The 21,849-nt window shown below is 32.7% G+C and overlaps 2 protein-coding genes across 2 annotated transcripts; both read left to right on the top strand.

The window, feature by feature from the left end:
- The first annotated feature begins 495 nt into the window (after window positions 1–495).
- On the top strand, window positions 496–6,981 carry LOC105336112 (WD repeat-containing protein 31). The gene is made up of 10 exons (XM_011440296.4): window positions 496–665; window positions 849–1,017; window positions 1,341–1,415; window positions 1,529–1,670; window positions 2,714–2,814; window positions 3,133–3,200; window positions 3,578–3,719; window positions 4,156–4,312; window positions 5,601–5,670; window positions 6,016–6,981. The coding sequence occupies exons 1-10, from the start codon at window positions 613–615 to the stop codon at window positions 6,101–6,103; spliced, it is 1,065 nt and encodes a 354-aa protein (XP_011438598.3). The 5' UTR covers window positions 496–612; the 3' UTR covers window positions 6,104–6,981.
- Window positions 6,982–7,583: 602 nt separating this feature from the next.
- On the top strand, window positions 7,584–15,837 carry LOC105336113 (zinc finger MYND domain-containing protein 19). Its single transcript, XM_011440297.4, has 7 exons — window positions 7,584–7,760; window positions 11,090–11,149; window positions 11,617–11,723; window positions 14,034–14,235; window positions 14,783–14,852; window positions 14,988–15,087; window positions 15,579–15,837. The coding sequence occupies exons 1-7, from the start codon at window positions 7,710–7,712 to the stop codon at window positions 15,685–15,687; spliced, it is 699 nt and encodes a 232-aa protein (XP_011438599.2). The 5' UTR covers window positions 7,584–7,709; the 3' UTR covers window positions 15,688–15,837.
- The last annotated feature ends 6,012 nt before the right edge of the window (window positions 15,838–21,849 follow it).

Here is a 21,849-nt window from a genome sequence, read left to right as displayed (position 1 = left end):
GTTAGAACAATTAGCAATTATCATAGAAGTAAAAAAAGGTATTTTGATGTTCATAATTATGAAGCATGCAGTACAACATGCTCATCCAGAGAAACTAATTTAATTGAAATCAAGCAGAGAACACAGATAAGCTTTGATGGTTCACAGGCAACTGAATTTAATAAGTCATATATTGAAAAATTCTACCCCTACTATAAATAAATACACAGTAGGGGTAGCATTTTTCGATATATGACTTATTAGGCGAATGATTGATAAAAATTCAGGTGCCTGTGAATGGTTTTCATAGAATGGGAACTCGTGCAAAAACTTTGGTCTTTGGTATTTTATACATTTTGAAACAGATGTATTAACCAATTATGGAGTTCCCAATATAAGCTTCAATATCTGACAACCAGTCCTCTAGTATGTACATGCATACCGTAATCCGCAGTTTACTTGTACTCTTATTTACACGAATAAAACCTGTACGTCTTACTACACTGAATCCCAACTTCGACCGAGTTAACTGATTTGAACAACGCCAACGTAAACAAAAAAAATTAAAAAGAATATTGAAAACGTAAATTATTTGATTTCACGCGATTGATAAATGTCGACAACCTTGTACAGATGTTGAAATCCTTTGGGAAATTGTTTGGAAGGAAACGTTCGAGCAAAAAAGGGTAATTCATTTATTTATTAGTAAGGCTATAAAAATAATTCGAATTATCTCTATTATCATGGATCCTTCCTTTTCGTTCGGTTGGGTACTTTAGCAAATATAGTGTAATTTCGTATCGTGAAAGATTGAGACAACAACAATAAGGGATTTTTATTTCAAGTCTTTTTATAATTTTCATTATTAGGAGAAAGGGTGCGGTAGATACAGCAGACGATGACAACAATGAAGCAAATGATAAAAATAGACATGGCGCTAGAGCCTGTCGTATTGCAAAATCTCCTGTGCACGAAGATGCTGTTGTACATCTATCAGCTGTCGAACCAGGACTGTGTTTGTCGTGCAGTAAAGACAAAGTATGTGTGATATTAGCCAATAGCATGATTTTAAAGATTTTGTTCTTACTATTCAATGTTTCTAATAGGCTCTTTGTAAATCTCATTGTTCATTATTTTCAAATAAATCTTTCATCAGCATTGGATTTTGCACACACAGTCTAACAGTTAAAAGGCATATATTGTATCTAACTTTCTGTATTATAAAATAAGATTGAAATAACAAAAAAGTAAGCTACCAGTATACGTAAGTATTGTCGCGTCACTCAGATAGCCACATAATATTACTTTAATTAAATTGTGAATTCATCTTCAATCTACATGTGTTTTCTTTTTCTTTTTAGTCTGCAGCATTGTATGACTTTGAAAACCATAGGTTAGTTGACAGATGGACAGGACATGAAAGGGAATTGACTAAGGTACAGTAGCAATCAAGTCTTGTTTGATCACACTAAAGAAATAATACTGCAAAGAATTATGCGTACTTTAATCATTAAATACATTAGTACTGCTAATACATGTATTAATTCAGATTCAACATGGAAAAACTTGCGACAATATATTCAGCGCATCAAGGGATAAGTCTGTTAAGATGTGGAAGCGTGGAAATCCTAATTGCTTGCAGGAATTTAATGGCCATGATCTAGTAGTGACCGCCATTGATCTCAACCATGGTAAGAAGAAAATGACAGCACTGTTTACATGTATACATCTGTATTTGTATTATTGTATTATTGAATTGAAATTGTTGGTCATCATATTTCAATTTAATTTTATTACCTTTCATGCTGCTTCTTGTCAGTTTATTCATGTTAATCAAATATTTGATTTTAAGGAAGTTCAGCCTTCATATTTTCCAGTTATCATATGAATGAACATTTTGATGTTTTAAATGAAATTAATGTGGTATGGGATATTTGTTGATAGCATTACTGATTACTGTTGATTATAAAAGTGCTTTATAATCAAAATGCTTTCTAATCACCAGTTTAGAATTTTCATATTTTTTAATACCGGTAGGCCCTATTTGATAAAAAAATCTGTGTTAGCAGGTTATGTATATTTTTTCTGCAATGATCGCTCTCCCAAAATTTTAAAGCAAATTTTTTTTATCAAATAGGGCCTAGCTGTTAAAAAATATGAAAATTCTAAACTGGTAATTACATAACACAGGTTATGTAGTTTTCAGCAATGTCGCCACCTTCATATTCCGCATGAATCACCAAAGAAAGTATTTTATTGTTTATATATGAATATTCTTGAGATTTAATGAAAAACGGTTAAATCACTGAATTAAGTACTTGACGTGTAAAATAAGGAATCTATATACATGTATATATATTAATTATACACTGTAAAATCATACAATCCCTGTCTAAAGAAATAGCATGAAACTTGATTTTTAGTGTTTTCATGAACATAGAACCTGAAAATATAATTGTGTTTGTATATATAAATAGAAAAAAAACCCAGATCAACACTGGTATATATCAGGCTACGTAAACCAGAGTTCTCAGATATTTACAGTCAATAAAAATAAATAAGAGAGTTAAGTGCTAGGAACTGTTTAAAACGAGCACATCGCAAGTCAAGTATATAGTATATGTATATTATTTAATAAAAGGTTTGATATTTTGATTTTCAATCGATTAATCATTATTGCTGAATTATTTTTGAAAGTAGATTCAGATATTTAATGATTGCCATTACCTTTTAGATGATAGCTGGCTGTGCAGTGGCTCCAGGGACAACCATGTCAAGCTTTGGGATGTCAACACAGCCCAGTGTATCATGGAGAGTAGCATCCACAGGAACCTGGTAAGAAAACTTACATCATTAAAGATTAATGAATCCTTCAGAAAAGAGAATGTGTCAGTAAGTTTTGAGGTACAAACACTTGAAATATTGGGAGCTTGTGCTATTCATCATCTGTATGAAAAGTTTAAAAATGTAAAAAAAAAAATCCCTGCAATCGTGTCAACCAATGCATATTTTATTTCTTATAAGGGTATACCTACCATATGATTATTTCACATACCTGGTAATATCTGTTAGTATTTGATGAATGAACCGTCTCTTCATCATTCTTAGAAGCCAATGAAGTCAAGTGATTACATATTATATTTCTATTACTAGGTGACAGATGTGAAGTTTGTTCCTCATTCTCATTTACTGGTACAGACTGGAGAAGACAAGGAAGTCAGGTATCATTTATTATCCAACAATACTGATGAATATGCATGAAATTTAAATTTTATTGTTACACATACCAAAGTTGATTGACTTCAGTAATTTACCCGTAAATTACATTTGGATGTCACAAATGATAAACAACATTACATATATCAGTGTTATAGTGTGCTCTGTGGATAGATAAAGAATCATCATAATATCCAACTATCTTTAAGTGAATTGACATGGAACACTAATGTATTATTTATGTCATCTACCAGAAGTTTTGAATTCATATAACAAAAGTAAAAACTTGGGTTTTTTGAAGTTAATTGGGCTTAGAACACAAAAAAGTGGTATCTTATCTATATCTTAATTCTTTCTTTCAATTAATGCACTGTTATTTCAGATTATTTGACACAAGGACAATGCAGGTCATTCATAGTTTCCCTCGAAAGCACTACATCCAAATGGCATGCGATGTCAGTCCGGACGGCTTGTTCTGTGTCACTTGCAGCAATGGATTCGGTGGCAAAGGCTGTGAAGCAACGGTTAGTTTAATCACACTAATGTCTCTAAACATTCATATCATAACGCATCTTCTCTAGCCAAGTGTCTATTATTCTCATCTCCAGATGAGAAAAACGAATTGGACACTTAGGTTGAGAAGATGATCATAACTTGGACTTTGCATGCAATACTGGAATTTTTTTTTTATATTACATTAAATCTATTTATATAAATCAAATCCAGGTACATATGATAACTGATGATATATGATTTAAGAATGAGATAGAAAAATAGATGAAATATCTTTGCTTTTTCAAGTAGCTGGATATCCTAGCTGCCTTAAAATCCCCCTATTGGTTCTGAAAAAAAGTGATTTTCATCATCTTTGACTATAACTAGAAAGTATATCTACATGTATTAATATAAATCTGTTGTGTCATGTACTATTTTAAAAAAATGTTTTGATTGTACATGTAGTTATGGGACTTACGTGGGAGAAAACTAGTCCATGAATACAGTGACCATGGAGAAGCTGTGGAGTCTTGCATTTTCTTGCCAGCCATCACTGAAAAACAGATCATTGCCACAACTTCTCGCGATACCACAATCAGACTTTGGGATATGAACACAAGGGGTTTGTAAAATGTTATTGCATACTAAACATTTCAGGCTATTTCTCAACAAATGAAGATGCAAAATTAGCAAATACCAAGTAGTGTGAAATCATTAAAGTTCAAGAGGACAAATTTCATGGAAAGTAAACTGTTCTCTTGTTTATTTAAGAAATAAAGTATGACTTATCGTGAATGTTGCAGAATAAGCTCTGAGGTTGAGAAATGTTGTTTGGAAATATAAAAGCCAAGGCGTTGGCCGAGGCTTTTATATTTCAGACAACATTTTGAGACCGAGGAGGTTATTTTGCATCATTCACAAAAACAAGAACTTTATTTCTATTCTACTAACAGCCCAGTATTTCTACAGATCGTTTCTCGTATAGAGAGACGATTAAGGTCATTTTGATGGCTGTTCCATGTAACCCCAACGGTGTTAGGAATGTTTACATGTGTATCAATCAAAGGAATCACATGCAGACGACAGAATTTTTCTTTGGATTTTTAATACTCTTCACTTGATTATAAGATATCTTTGAGTTATATTCCTTATATTTTAAGGGCAATTTAATATGATTATTACTACTACATGTTATATATTTTATGAAAAAACACGCAGTGCTAGGGAGGTCCTATGAACAGACGCATTGATCTCTTAAAAATAAACATTTAATTGAGGCAATACACATCGTTTTGACTGGAACTAACATGTGATATTGACATGGTTTTAAAACTTTTTTACGGTTTAAAGTTGTACTTTCATGATCAGTGCGAAACAAATAAGTATTTCTGATCTGATAATTTACTGATGACGTTCGTGGTATATTGGAGGATAATGTACGCAGCATCTCATTGATCTTCGGCAATAACTGTAGTAGAATGGGACATAATTTTCAGGACGACTGATTAATGAATAAATAGATTATTGTGTTTCATATTTTGGGGGAAAGTAAATTCATTAGTGAAGGAAGGAATCCACAAAATCAACAAAAATTGAGGCTCCACAAATTCTAATTATTACGCAAAGGCTACTGGTATTCATGGGTAGCATAGAGCTGACCTAGATTCGAACTTGGAACCTCTGCATTTTAAAGTCAGGAGCTCTGCCGCAGTGTACATGCACTGCTATCCATCTTTTGTATTTTGAAAGTATAGAATACAGCTCTTAGATATCTAGTAGTATAGAGTGCTGCTCTCCAGACTGTTGTACAAAATGTTGTTTAACTTTCAATCTGAAGAGCTAACATGGCTGAAAGCATTGACAATTAACAATTTATTAAAGTACATTGATATGTATATTTTTATTTGCAGAGTGCCTTTCATGTTTCCCAGTACCTGGATCTGGACCCCTCACTTCCATTATCTGCTATGATGATCTGAGGTGAGTGACCTGTATTCATACTCAAATAAATTATGCCGGTGTTTTAATGAATTTTTTCCCTCTTATTGTTTTGCATGGATCCAGACAATTATTTCTAAGGGGGATTGGGGGTTGGGTTCCATTACAAGGGATGACTTTATTTTCAGGGGGAGGAGGGAGGGGGTCCAAGGGTCTGTCAAAATAGAAAAATTAATTTTTGACTGATGAATGAGAATTTTAATGAATCATATCACTTTTAATAAATTGACAAAATAATTATGATAATTTTTATATAAGGCTTTATGTGCCTTTTACATTGCACATGTACATGCAATTTGATGTTTTGCATGATTTTTTGAATTTCAGTTTATGTGTGTCGAGCTTTAACCAGGGGATTATCTCCCTCCAGTTGTCTCCCTCAGATTACTCCCTTCACCAAACAGGCCAGTTCTAATGCCAAATTCTGAGATTGATAACTGCAGACTGCTGCATTTGTATTTCTTCTTGAATAATGACTTGATCCGTCCAACAGCTTCCATTGGGAATTCAACAAATTTGTTTATTTATTAATACAATGTACTATTATGTATATTTATATTGCCAGATATCTCGACATTAATTAGTTTTGAATGAATTCTGATGACTAACCTTGCTCTGTAGATCAGGATATAATTTATTGACTTGGTTGTATTTTTATGACTAAAAACAGTTTTATTCTTTTTGCCGATTCCTTATCTTTTTGCAAATAAACATTTTTAAAAATTATTGCAGAATTTTATATACAGGTACATGTTTGCATATCTAGAATTTTTCAAGTACTCTAAGTGAACAGGATGTGAATGTTGAAAATATTTACTCTTATATGTTAAGAAAACAATGTGCAATTTTGCTAATTGTTTCTGATTAGGGTGTTATTTTGATTAGCGGGTAATTCAATGACAATGTCACTTGGAAAATATCGTTAGCTGAGTGTGATTGATTGGAGAATGAGTGGACATCTCTCATTTGATTCCTCAGCTGAAAAAAGTTTAAGTAGTTAAACTACTGATGGGATTTTATTTACATGTATTTGAATATGTATAACACAATGATTGTATTTACTCTACCGGTATGTATTTTTAACTGTGTGTAACAAATATCATTTTGTATGAACATACATGTATTCATTGCATGTATACATCACTGATTTTGGATAGCACCTGATAAATGAGTTTGAATTGTTCATCACATTGTAGTTGAAGGCTACTCTCTTATGATCATTGATGCTGATATCTTTCTTAGCTAGTTTTGATTTCAAGGTAAGAAAACTTTAATATCTTTAAAAAAAACTGTTTTCAAGAAAAAAATGCAATGCTGTCTATTCTTCATTAAAAGTGGTTTATATGTACATGTGTAACAAGATTTGATATATAATTATGAAAAGATTAATTGATAAATCATAAAAAAAATTTCAAAGTATTGCTTAATAATTGGTGATATTTGGTGATTTATTTTTTTTTCTTCACTATATTGATCTATTAATCCAAGTTTTATGTACAATGTACATTGTTTTGTTTTTTTTTCATGTAAAGAGAGTCAGATTTTGATTTTAATTGCAGTGATTTTTGTTTGATATATTTTTTTTTTTTGGTGATTAATTAATTAATCTGTTTTGGCAATGTTATGACAATAACACAATATGTGTTCATTAATTGCTACTTTTAATATTTATTATAGTGTCCCCAATGTTGTTTTTGTTTTTAATAAAAAATATTTTATATTCTATTTCTTATTTTATTCATAAATTAATTAAACAAAGTTGCAAATAAACTTTCGCTCTGCTTAAAAATTATCGCAATTTATCACGTGTAGAAGGTAAACATAACCTCTGACCTCCAGCGGAAACGGTATATTGCAGACCGCTCATTGGCGGAATGGCGCGTTTCTTTTGCACGTGGTATATTTGCGATAACAATAGCTGAAAGGGAGAATGGTGTCGGTGTGACAGACACACGTTGTTCTGCACTCGGCAGACGAACTGCGACCAGAAAAAGTGGAAAGTATAGAGCCTGGTTACGATAATGTCTGGTCAAAAACTAGGGATCGTTAATTTAGGAAAAGCTGCGGGAAAGGTGAGATTTTTATCGTCGATTTTAAATAGCGCCTGTGGTGAAAGTAAACAACATGGCGCATGCATGCATTTATTGAATAACACGAGCCGCTGCAAAGCACAACTATGACAGTCTATTATTGTAAAGACATTAATATTATTTCGATCGTAGATAAAAACAATAATTAATAATGATTCACTCGCGGATTTGTAACTTTTTAAATTTAGATATCTTTTTCTGATGAAGATGTTTGACTTTGGCATAATTATGCACAGGAGTCGGCAATCTTATCAATAAATAATACCTAGAGTCAAAATAAGTAAAATCCTAGCCATGAGCTTCGCTTCGTGAGCGAAGCTCATGGCTGGGTGTTTACTTATTTTGACTCTAGGTATCATTTATTGATAAGATTGCCGACTCCTGTGAATTATGTCTCTTAAAAATCAATTTCGTTTCATCACACCATGCACCATCTTGTTATTTAAGTATCGCTAGTTTCTTGTTAATGTATAAAATGCCGATTAACATTGTTGTCATGTCTTTGAATTTTAAATCTGATTCTGATTTAGATTGTCTGCCTGCATAATTATTATTTTCAAATTTCGATATTAACATCCTACAATACAATATTCAGATGCATAGCCTAAATATATTATGTTTAATTGTTGGCAGTCCTCTTCACAGTACCTGCATTACTATTTATTTATACATTTTGCCGAAGTTTTAGTTTGTAGATAATTAAATAATGAATATGTAATGGCATGATAAAAAACTGCAGTTAAGTCATATTTTACAAAGTATTTCAAATAAAGCATTACCAGTGTTACCAATAAAAGGCCTAATGCCTTGATATCTAACACATTTTGCATGATTATAAATAATCTTAAGTTTATTATTTATAATTTTTATGCTCTGCATATCTTATTAATATATACAGTGCATAGAAATTAGGAAAACTGAAAAATATGAGCTAGATATCTATTGTTCTTTGTTCTTACAAATATAAAGTCTGTCAATCATTTAAAGTCTGTAACAGCTGATCAGGAAAAGTATTGAAACTATAGCCTCTGTGTAATTTAACATTTGGCATCTGGTGACAGCTGCCCCTATTTACCATCTATAGTTCACACAAAGCAAAATAATGGACAGTGTTGTATAAGGGTCTTTGTAGTATACCGAAACACGGGGAAAAACATCTGCTATTTTTCACATAGGGGCCTAATTACATTTAATAGTGAATGAATTTGTCTGGACTAGTATGACAAATAAAACCCAAAAGCTATGGGAGAGGAAAAATTGGTGCAGCAAATTTTTTTAATTTAGTGGCAAGTTGGCAACTGCCATTCTAGAAAAATATTGCTTAAATTCCCTATAGAGAAAGAAAATCTTGAGAGAGGAATATCTGGGTGGATAAATTTACTTTAATGGAGAGCGGGTACACAAACCAAAATATTGATTGAAAATCTATGAAATTTAAACATGTCCACAAGAATGTGTAGAACAATTTAAAATTTGACATTGTGATAATAGAATTGATCCCTAGATTGTGTTTGCTTTCCTGTGGTACTTATTACACTTTAATGGAGTTTCTTTTGTGTTCAACATGGCAGTGAAAATTGTGCTTGTTTTAAAAGTCCGAGATCCAATGACTGCACCTTGTGTACAGTATATTGACAGATTAAATGATATTGCCAACAAAAACCGCCTGCCCCATTGAACAAGAGAGGACTTTCTATATCCTCAAACAATTGCTTTTGTTTGGCAAGAAATTTTTACAGAAAATGGGTTCTTGCTTGCACATATTGCAAATGACAGTGTATAGATTGGTGAGAAATTCAGACACAGCACACAATAAAAATGTAGCTTGTTGGAAAATTGCTTCCACTAATGCCACATAATTTCTTGCCTATTGAAAAATTGATTGTGGCAATGTAAAAAAAAGTTGATAAAAAAACTTTTTGTTAGAGAATAGGTATTTTCTTAAATTTCATATCAATCATAATAGAAGCCTCTTTTTACTTTAAAACCACTAGGATGTACCGGTACCAGGTATTAGACATTATCAAATTTTGTTTAATCAAGTGCAAAAAGTCATTTGCTTTTATACATGATTTAATAAACAGGATAAAGTTAAAAGTACTGTGATAAATTTTCATTTGGTTAAACACATCTGATAAAATGGGAGATCCTGTTAAATATTCTCTCTCTCTCTCTTTCTTGCTCGCTCTCTCTCTCTCTCCAGTCTGAGGTCATGCATTATATTTATCTAAAGCAAGCTTATTAATTGGGCTTATATGACACAACAAGCTGGATGCCAGGAGACCTAATCTGTTTTCATTGTGAAGTTATCTAAAGCCAGTTTTCCTGATAAAACTAGTGAATTATTAATGTTGACCAACAGGTGCATGCCAACCCTTCAGACAAAGGTATAGGTAACATGTGGTCCACATTTTATCCAAAAATTATAAACATATACCAAATGATCAAGACCACATTTTACATTTTCTTGGCAATAATAAGGGATACATATTGAAAAAAAATTCAGTTACATTATGTATATGTTTTACTTGCTCAGTCTTTAATTTTACTCATAAGAGCTAGTACTTTCAAAATGATAAAATTTGCTTATAAATAATTTGTATATAATGCTTATGATTATCAAAAGGTAATATATTAACATTTTCTATAATTCACTTTTACAATACAATAATGACCCTTGAATGATATGCTGTCAATTTTATCACAACTGATTCTGTTAGTTTCATTGAATACCGGTACTATATGTAAAATTTGCATTAAAATTAACAATTACTTGGTTTCTTAAGTGTACTAAAACAAAGGCTCTTTTTAATAACAGTACTATTTATAAATGGAAGGGAATTGTAGTGTCTCAAGCAACCTGTAGCTGTCCCACATATCTTGTAGGGGGCCTAATTTATTTACATGTTAATGATGTGTTTTTGATGATGTTAATGATGCTGTCATTCTCTTACACGAACAACATGATAAACTGCTCACAATGCGCAAAAGGTTGTTCAGACCTGTAGAAAAATGGCCCGTTACAACACTCTTCTGTATGACTATGCTGTAGATAAATCTAGTCTGTAACCTTTCACAGTTTTTTGTTTGTTTTACAAATGAATCCATTAACACAAGACTATGTTGATAGATAAGGGAAGTCACTATCCTAAGCTTAAATAGCTTTGAAATGACAACTTGCTTACTATCATTTCTAACTACCTTGTAAAAAGTTACTATGCAATCTTTATTTGACAAATCTTTTTTTTAAAATGCAGAATAATACAGATTTTGATAAAATTATGATACCTTTTATTTATTTTACATTACAGGTTAAATTTGCACTGCTTGATGAAAGAGACATTGATTTAATCAACCAATATGCATTTGAGGTAAGAAATGCATGTATATGCAATACAGCCTTCAAAATCTCCTGTGGTCAATGAAGATAAGCTGTTTAAGGTTTACAGAAAATGATAAATTCCCAACATAAACCAATATGTCGTTGATAAGAAAGGCATACATGTAGTAAATGTTTGAAGAGCTCAGAGATTTTTCCTATCAAAGATTTAAACCTGTAGACGATTACAGTCCTGATCTTTTTGTTACTTGGTCCTGATCAATATGTTTCCTGAGATTCTCTCATACTAATCTGAAATTTTATGAGGATCTGTTGTACAAAAGAAACACATTCAGTCCTGTATCTCCCCAAGGCCTATAAAGTAATGAGATTATACAGGGCCTCTCTGTGAGCAAGCTTATATGGTGATGAAAGTAGAGCCAGGAGAGGACTTTGATAAATTATGCTGCATGCATGTATATATTTGTCTCTAGAGAAGAAAACATTTTATTTTTTCAGGCCAGAGTCAAGGTTGACCCAGATGGCAACGGTGCCCACATCTATGCTTACACATATAAGATATTGAAAGGAAGGGAAGCAGGCCAATTTCTTCATGATTTTCTATGGTATGCTATTATTATTGAAGATAAGTGAACATTATGCACCATTATATAAATATCTTTATTAATCAAAATTTTACTTCATGGACTTGTTCATCTTGAAAGAAAAGAATAAGCAAATTCAGTTTAACTTTAACAAAATTGCAGAACATAATTTTCACAAAATATGGAGAGTTTAAACAGTAGAGTCGCGGTGAGAAGTGACAAGTACACTTACTAGAACCCCTAATATTGAGTAGCAGGTATTTCTATGCTGAACTAAGACTCTGAAGGACCAGTGTGCCTCTCTCATATAAAGCACCTGCAAACTTACATACCCAACAGCTATATACATTATGCAATGAAGGATGCTTTACTTTAAGCTTACAAGATGACAGTTTACTGGCTGAAATAATCTTGTTCTGAGCCTCATTGAAGTTACATCAGTAGCACAAGTTAAAACTTCCTTGATATAATCTTCTTGTAGCATTATCTTGGGCAATGTATCTGATGAGGGTTATCTATACTATGCAGGTAATGCAGGGGCGGATCCAGGAAACTCTGTCATCTGATAAGATACTCTGACAATTTAAACACAAAACTGTATCTGCTCTTCATCTGAAGTTATATTGGCTAAAAGCCTACATTCTATTCCATGCATTCACTTTACTCCTATGCCAGAACTGCAACTGTTTAAGAAAATGTGTATTACTTTCCATCTACATTAAAAAAAACAACTCAAAGGGTACGTCATACAAAGGAAGGGGTGGAGTTTTTTTTATTATACATGTACAAATGGCATTAGTATGTAAAAAAATTGAATGCCTACCAATACTTTTAACTGAATATTATTTATTTGGATAGAATCAGTAGAGGAAGGTGAAAATAGATTATAGATTATTCAAGATAATTTTTTAAGTCACACTTAAAGCAGACCAGAATAACATTGTCAGTAAGGAAGTTGAAATTTTACTCAAAAGAGGAAAGTGCTACTTCCCAGTTTCTAATGCAGTTATTTCAGACACTTTAACTGCGACCCAAACCTACCACACTTGATAATCGGAGACTTGTGTTTGTACAGCGGTGGTTTGTTGGCTCGATACAGAAAACACTTTGTTTTAATCAATTAAGATCATTGGAGACACTCCAGTTTAGGATCAATAAACATTAGGCTGTCTCTCCATCCTTGCGTTAGGTTAGTGGTGCCCACAGAGAAGCCCATTGTCATAGATCAATTAAGATAATTGCACAGGATTGAATGATCTTTAATCAAACTACTGTTTGCTTGTGAGTGGTGGTATAGACATTTTTACCGTTAATGTAAGAATATGGTGGAGGAAAATTATCATTAGACATGCCATACAAATCGTTTTTCTTGTTTGTGATTTGTGCTCAATGTTAACATTTTCCTCATTTTGATTGTTCTAAGGGTGCACATTGATTATTGGCCTACATACCATATTGATTGAAACTTCTCAGATATGTAGCGATGTACATTCATTTGCCATATATCCTCCGGTATTTTTACCCCTCAGTCATAAAGCTTCAGTATTCAATGTCTTGTTAAAGAAGACTATCTGTTTCATTATTAATTTTAATTCCCATATAGACCAATGTTTTGCCCAAATTAACTGAAGTTTCCTACATATTTCAAAGCACTTTATTTATAAATCAAGCAGTTATCTCCCTTTGTTAATTTTTAAGTAAATAATTATTATAGTGGTGTGAGTCATAGATTTACAATAAATTACAAAATACATTGCACAGTTATACAATGCAAGCCTCTGTCCGAATGAACCTATATGTCACCGTCTACAAGAAAATACAAAATATCACATATTTACGCATTGTCCTTTTTTTTTTTTTTTACAATGATTGCATGTCTGTATATATTTGCTGAAGATAAGAATTTGATTTTTGTCTAGGAAAGTTAGAAAAAAAAAAAGTAGTGCAATCCAAATCAGACATTCAGTTATAAAGAATAGTATCTACGTGTATACTACATGTAGTAAAGAATTCTATTCAAAATTTGTCTTCTACCACTTCTAAAAAACATTAAGTACATAGTCTATAATTAATGCTTCCCCCCTAAACCATCTAAGATATGAAAGCTTTAGTTTCATAAAGATTTCAAGAGGACATGTAAGGGAAAATTTTCTACATGTGAATTACCAGGTCTTCATATTTTTTTAGTTAGTAGTATTCAACAATAAATTAGATATTTAACAGTATTTCTGTGGGGCATGATATGACATGATTTTAATTTGTTAGACAGATGTTCCTACTTCAGTAAGCGTCTGTTGATTTTCTGTTGATTTTTTTCTCTTGATTATCTAGGGAGAGGCACAGAGGTGGAGTAGCTAGCGGGTGGAAGGTGGTACACAGGAACGGCATTACCGTGGACAATCGCCTTGAGAACCTGATGCTGGTTCCCATGGATACACAGCTTGTGTACGATGATCTTCCTTCCACAAAGAACCGGGAACAGTCCCTTTATTGGATGGCTGTCCAGCAGCTCCAAGTAGCTCCCTTAGAATGTGTAGGTTGTCCATAAACCATCAAAAACTAAACAAATTTACTGGTAGTTGTACATGTATATCATTTTAGCTAAAAATTTTATAAAGATGAATAAATTCACACCATTACTTTTATTGAATTTTTGCATGTAAGTTATGAATCTCAAGTTTCTTATGCTCTGTAAGTTTTGATGAAGCCAACAGTTGCTGTGCTCCACTGATATTCAGCTTGTATACTTTTCAAAGTTGAGGTTTTAAAAGTTTTGAAGTCAGTGTTTTATATAAAAACAAAAACAAACGAAAAACTTGCATTTATTAATCTATCCTTGTCATGCATTTATGTGATTATTATGCATTTATATGATCATTATGTTGAAAATGGATAAATGTACATAGCACTTCAATGAAGAGTGTTTTTCAAGTAACAATGTTATAAAATTGTATTCATACAAGCATAATCCTATGCTACATATATATCTACATTGAAAACTACTAGGTACTGCATGATTTCATAGAATTTTATTGATAATTGTTTATACATGTATTTAATTTGGTTATGTTTTTTTTTAGCATTATCCATCTTCTCATGTCTATACAAAACAGTTCAGTCCCAATGGAGAAAACATTCACATAGAACATGGTAGGTATTTCTTAGTCTGATATCCAAATAAAGCATAGTCAGATTTGAATAGGAAATAACTCTGAAAAAAAATAAATAACAAAGTAATTAAGAAATGGGACGAAATGAAAGTTTGACTTTTTAAATGATTTTTAGACGAGGTCTGTGTGTACTATGAATGCCATTACCCTCCCTGTACTAATATGGAGAAAAGAGTTCGGGAATTCAGCATCTGTGGAAGGTGTCAGGAAGTCAGGTACAAACAATTACAAGAGATTTTAACAGCTATTAACAATTTGACAGTTTGGGTTATGCATTTCCAGGTTACTAGGAAAAAAGTTTAAGAGTGCTTGTCTTTTGTAATGGTTGTTGCCATATCTTTTAATTCAATCCCTTAGCAGTTTGAATTTAAAAGTTATCTTCCTAACAATGTTGTCTCTTCTTCGTGGTTTATTTATACTTTCCTGGTATATGAATGAAATTCATTGACTAAAAGTTGACTATGGGTATTAAGGTGTAAGATTACATCACTGTTGAGTTGTAAGAATAAAACGAAGAAAACTGGTGAACATGTTACTACATGTACATATATCTTCGATAATTATACAATTTACATGTTATTATGCTTTAAGTTACAGAAAATTTTAAGCTTTGTAACTTTTTTGAAAACAAAACAATTTTGATTTTTGTCTTCATATTTTCAAATTTAAAATCAAACAATTTTTCTTTCTTTCCAATTTGATTTAGGTACTGTGGTACATTTTGCCAACAGAGAGATTGGCCAACTCACAAGAAATTTTGTCAAGAGAGACAACTCTTTATACCGCTAGAAGAAGAGGAAAGTCCTGATCGGTGAAGAAATAGTGTGAAAGACAGCGATGTTGAGAGTGATTGTCTGTTAGTGGCATATGATGTTTCCTTTTTCATATTCGATGTTGATCTCTAAACTTAATTTCTAGGTATAACAAATTTTTTGTTTAGATACATTTTAAGTGCTCTTTTTTGATTCATGTATCTGTTTTTGAAAGTCATTTTAAGTTAATGTATTTATTTCACCGTAAATGTTGAAGGTAAAAACATAATCAAACCCTGATTTAAAAATGTTTGTAGAGAAAACCAAGTTTAAATTCGAAGTGGCATTAATATATTTCAATACCACGTTTTGGAATATTCCAAGCAATCATGAGGAATTTTTGTGTTACCTTCTGTAATTTGGAAAGTTTCAGTGTGGTTATATGAGAGTGTGTTAGTCTTTAGAAGATTGTATGTTTAAATGTATTTTCCCAGGCCATTCCAGTTTTTATGTTTGTTACATATTTATTTTATGAGGATTTAGAATGTTGTATTGGGAAAATATTATAATGTGCTAACCTAGTCAGAAACATCATATATTTTAATCTAATTTTGGACATGTTGTTTTAGCAAGTCCCTTTAAGTTTTCCAGTGTTAATGATACCAGTTTTTGATGATAAGAGTTCTTGTCCTGGACATAGAAGGTATAATCTGTTAGTTTTCAGATAATCTGTGGAAACAGCAAAACTATTTTGATAATCTTGGCACAGGAGTGCTTGGTTTACTTTATTTTCCCAAAGGCTGTTGTATTTTTATGTTATCGATTTTTTCTTTTCAAATCAATACTAGAAATTATCTAGTTTCAAAAAAGTAGAGGACATTTTTTGTCGATTTGTATGGAACATTCCATAACCATGTGTTTTGTGCATCTAAAGATATCTTTTATTCAAAAGTACTCTTGATTGAACATGACCCAGTCATTTTTGTAAACTGATTGATATATGTACTTCCAAGTCCATTCATGTTTTAGGCCCTGTCCTCTTGTTTTCTGATGAAAATTGTTTAAACCTTTTTTAAAAAGGGTATAACTAAAAGACTACAAAATTAATGAGTGATTTTACCATGTGGAGTGATCTTTATCTACGCATTGATCTTGTACTAAAATGGTGCCATTTGAGACAGATATGCTTTTAACTTTTGTGCCACTTGTCTTGTCTGGATGATATACAAACACTAAAATTCAATTTACATAGCATTTTGCATAACATTGCACAATACCTAAAACTAAAGCCATTCCTAATGTCATGTACATTCCTCTTTAAGCTTTATGTTAATGTAGTTTTTAATACTTTCCACATGTTTCAGAAATGAATACTTGTTTTTTTTATATATTTATATTTATATGATGTGAATTATTCTAAAATTTTACAGGTAACAATTCTTACATTCTTCATTTTGAAATACTTTTTATGTTTGTTATTCTTAATGTATAGACATGCATGTATTGTATTTCCGTCCTAGAGAGATTTTATCTGTAGAAATGGACTCTTAAAGGTACTCTGCCTGTTAAATGTAATATACATGTTATAAGATTGCCCCCCAAAAATTCACCAACTTTATTTCGAAAACAATTCAGAAGGCATTAACAGGAAAATTCTGATTGTTAACAAAACGGGCAATTCCATTTTTAATGTTGATCTTGTTTTGGACACCAGTCATAAAAAGACCTCTAGTCATCATGATAGCAATGTTTCTCTTGCAGCGGGATATTTTATGAAGTAATACTTTTCATCTTTGTTTAGCCATCAGCAAAGGATATCCTATTTCCATTGTTAGAAAAGCTCCCCATGTCATTACGTTTTGTCTATTTGCATATCCGTTTGAATATTCATGATTCAATTTCCCAGCATGCATTATTGTGTTGTGTCACTAATCATACTAATTATTATATATATACATATTTATGATTTGTTTTTAATGATTAACAGTGCAATATAGTTATAGTCAAGATATCTACAACATATTTGATTTGTTTGTTTTTACAGTTTGAATAAACTAACATTTTTTTTACAGATCCGTTTGCTTTCCTTCTTGAACAAATAACATTCCACATGATTGCATTGGTCAATCGATTTGTGAATAACAATAGAGAGCATTGTGTTTTTGAGTGTAGTTGCATGCACCTAATATATTAACACAGAGAGTTAAAATAGGGGATTACATTGCAAAGCTTGTGTGCAAAATGCCCGACTTCTAAAGTTGACTTCGCATAACATTCCCATTTTTCGTATTTGAATGGAGATAGAACTTTTCACTTACACCTGAATGACCTGTCAAACCATACTGACCAAAATGCGCGTTCTGCTGCATTGCATGAATTATTTATGGGTCACATTGAACGTTTGTGAGTCAATCAACAACAAAAATAGAGAGTTAGTACAATTTAGTTCGATCTGGCTGCTGAAGCGATCTTTACTTTTTGGGGTTGTTAGATACAAGGAGAAAGTGGGTAGTCTGGTAATCTTAGATCATGTTTTGAATTCTGTCTCATTGCTATAGCTTTACTAGCACACGGTGCCCATATCTGGGTGTTTTTGTATTCACTGTATAAAATGTAATGGTTTTATGAAATATAGTCTGTACTCGTATCGTTACTCATACTTTTGTGTTTCGTTTTAAGGAATGGAGTCATTTTTCAAGTGTGTAATTACACCTGCATTTCGTTGTAGCGTTTAATGGCTTTAAATAAATAGAGCCCTAAATTGTACTCTTACCTCAATAAATACCTTCAAATGTAATAGAACATAAAATTGTACGTAACAAGCAGAAACACATCGTCAAAAAACACAGATAAAATGATTGTACCACCCCTTCATCTTCCTTGCAACTGCAAAAAGCCTTTGTATTAGCGGACACCTAATTTTAAATACTATAGTTGTCGGTATGCTACTTTATTGATAAAGATTTGACACGGATTAAGCATTTAAGACGTTTCTCTCATGTTTATATTCGTGTTTCCATTCTCATTTCTATCAATCATTTATTTGAAAAATTTGTTTAAATAAAAAAAATAAAATAAATCAATTAAATGGAAAAAAAATGTTAAAATGAAAACGATGATTATTCATTGTAAATTTGTACCCTGTTAAAAATAAGGCTATTTTCTAACAAAATGAAAGTTGTTTCTGCAATCGCGTTAATCGGACCCAAAGGAATGAGTAAGGAGATCCATTTTGGTGCCACGTCGGCCAAGTTTTCAGCAACCTTGTATCAGATTGCAAAATCCGTATTTACATGGATGAAGGAACAAAATTTACAATGACCGCAACGTAAATTTTGTTGTATTTACCCCTACCCAAAAAGTTCACAATAAACGTGACTTAAACATCAATTATATTGCATGATAAATAACACCGATAGAAATTCAAGTTACATGTACATATTAAAACAGTTCTAATAGCTCATGACTCTGTGATAATAGATGCTAGGCTAGAAACTTAAGGTTGCTGGTACGAGCCCCTTTGAGATCACTTGATTTTGTGTTCTTAGACAAGACACTTTTTCTGCTTGGATACCGGCTGAATCTGGGGGTTAACCTTCGACAGACTGGTGTCCCATCCAGGAGTTCGAGGAGTCGATGACTCCCACTCGTTTAACACCACGGAAACCGGGGATAAGCTCCAGCCCTTTTGGCTTCATGTCTTGGAGAAAAAATTAACCTTTAACAAAAAGATACATACAGATACGTTTTTATTTTTAAAGTTTAAACCTATTTTTTTTTTATATATATTGCTATAATATAGAACAAATGCGCATAGCATATTATGTGCGTATAACGGCTGCCGACACAAATTCGATTTATTGAGTTTTTGTGGCCACCGTGCGTGACTTATTAGAGTTTATGATCATCTATTATATCTCATATATTTCTTCATTAAATGAGCGGGGGGAAAGACACACATATGGCAGTATTTACTTACCTAAAAATTGGTTCACGTATATGGCACGCCGAACTCACAAAAATGAGCTAAACATAGTTTAACATTTGATAAATTTGATTTATTGACTGGTAACTATAGTAAACTATTCGTAAACTATAGTTTTCACCAGTAAAACTATATTTAATGGTTGTAAACTATAGTTAACGAATAATAATCTAAGTTTATCTGTCTGCAAATAACGTTAAAGCAATATGAGCTGCAATTTTCATGAAGAATTTTTTTTTGACAAAATGTTTTTTCCTACCAAAATGACAAAAATATCATGGTTTTTTTAATTTCTTTAAGCCAAATTTTTGTGGAAAAGACCGTTAAGAAGCCTTAATTGGAGCTAAATTTAATTATTGTCGTCCTGTACAAAAATTGATTTGCTATATATGTCACACCAAGCTGCGTCCCCACGGCGTGTTCACGGCGTTGTAAAATTCATGGAATCACCGTAGGATCGCAAAGAAAATTCAGAAAAAATGTACAGTTTTATATGAAAATTTTACAAGTGGATATGTCACGGCGTCCTGACGGCGACCGAGGCGTTCTTACGGAGCTCCCACGGCGTGTAACTGCGTTTCCACGGAGTTCTACTTGGCGATTAACTCCGCTCTCGCCGAGTCTCCGCCGAGCGCTCATGACGTGCTAGGAGTTTTTACCGCGCTTCTTGGTAGGTTAATATTAATTTGTACAAACAACTAGTAAATAAATGATTAAAAAATTGTTTTGATTTTATGAAAAGGTACATTGTAATTGAAACATAGTTACTTCTAAACAATTTGTGAAGGACTGAATTAAACTCTTAGTAATCAGGTCTACAAAAAAGATCCGTTATTTATTAATTTAGTTGTTAGAAAACAGAGAAAAGATGTGAAAACATCAGAACCAAATGGCATGAATTCCATCTACGTCCATTGATTGGTCTTGGGATATTAGCAAATGCTACTTTTTACATAGTCATCTACATCCAGTTTGATAATTATTACATCGCTTGCTATTGTACAACAGCCATTTTTCAAGTTTTCGCGGTCTTGATGACAACGCACTAGAAACGCCGTGGAAGCGCGGTATAAACGCAGAAGAAACGTCACGAGAGCGCGATGAACGCAGTAACAGCTCTTAGGGGTCGCTGTGTGAACGCAGCTAAATGGAAAACAACTTGTTCAAACGTTGTGGATATGCAGTGAGAGCGCGATGGAGACGCAGTGAGATCCCAAAGGACTCCGTGAGGTCTCCGTGCAAGCGCAATTGACTTATCACTGCGTCTACACTGCGATTAGCTGCGTTCTTTGAGCGCGCCGACGGAGCTCTCGTGGCGCTGTTGGAGATCTTACGGCGCTGTCACGGCGACCTCACTCCGCTTCTACGGCGTGTTTATCAGAACGCCGAGCCACAGCGCGTACTTTATGCATGTTCAAAGTGCGCGCCGTCACATGGCGTTCTTAATGTTCAAGGCGATCCCACCGCGACGGACGAAGATGCCGTTGCGTTGTTACGGCGCTTTAGGAGACTCTACTGCGTTTACCTTGGCGTTTTACATTATCTAAGGACGCAGCGGGATCGCCGTGAGAACGCAGCTCCGGTGGGACAGGGGCCGGTTTAAGAGGAGAAATCTTTCCTCTGACAAAAATTTATGATTTTTTCAAAACTTATTTATCATAAAAGTTTTATTTATATGCAGACTTATCATACTAGCAGGTTTATGCAGCAAAATAAAAATCTGAAAAATATAGCTCGTATTGCTTTAACGATAGACTTTGTTTTAAATATAGATTCACATCTGTAAACGATAATTTGCGTTCGTTAACTATGGTTAAATGTTGTTAATCATAGTTTCACACTCTTGAAACTATGTTTATCAGGTACACTATGTTTTGCAATCGCAAATTGCTGTTTTCGGTGTTAATTTAGGTTTACACCTCTGAAACACAGATGATCGCGTTAATTATGGTTTACAGATGTGAAATACAGATTATCGTCGTTAACTATAGTTTTTTTTGTTCGTAAACTATAGTTTACAACCGTTAAACCTAGTTTATCGACTATGAAACTATGATTAGCTCATTTTTGTGAATTTGGCGTGTCTTAAGGTCAAGATGTATAAATGAAAAGTGCCAACAGGTTTATAAAATTTAAGATATAAATCCTTTCCATGATGCTTCATAACAATAGCTGTTTGATAGGGTGTACCGGGGCTAAAATCTTTGGTATACACAATGAAAAATCATGTTTTAAACTGT

Source organism: Magallana gigas, chromosome 2, assembly GCF_963853765.1.
Source record: "Magallana gigas chromosome 2, xbMagGiga1.1, whole genome shotgun sequence".
NCBI lineage: Eukaryota > Metazoa > Mollusca > Bivalvia > Ostreida > Ostreidae > Magallana > Magallana gigas.
The sequence above is the reverse complement of the archived record's forward strand: the minus strand, read 5'-3'. Positions and strand labels throughout refer to the sequence as shown.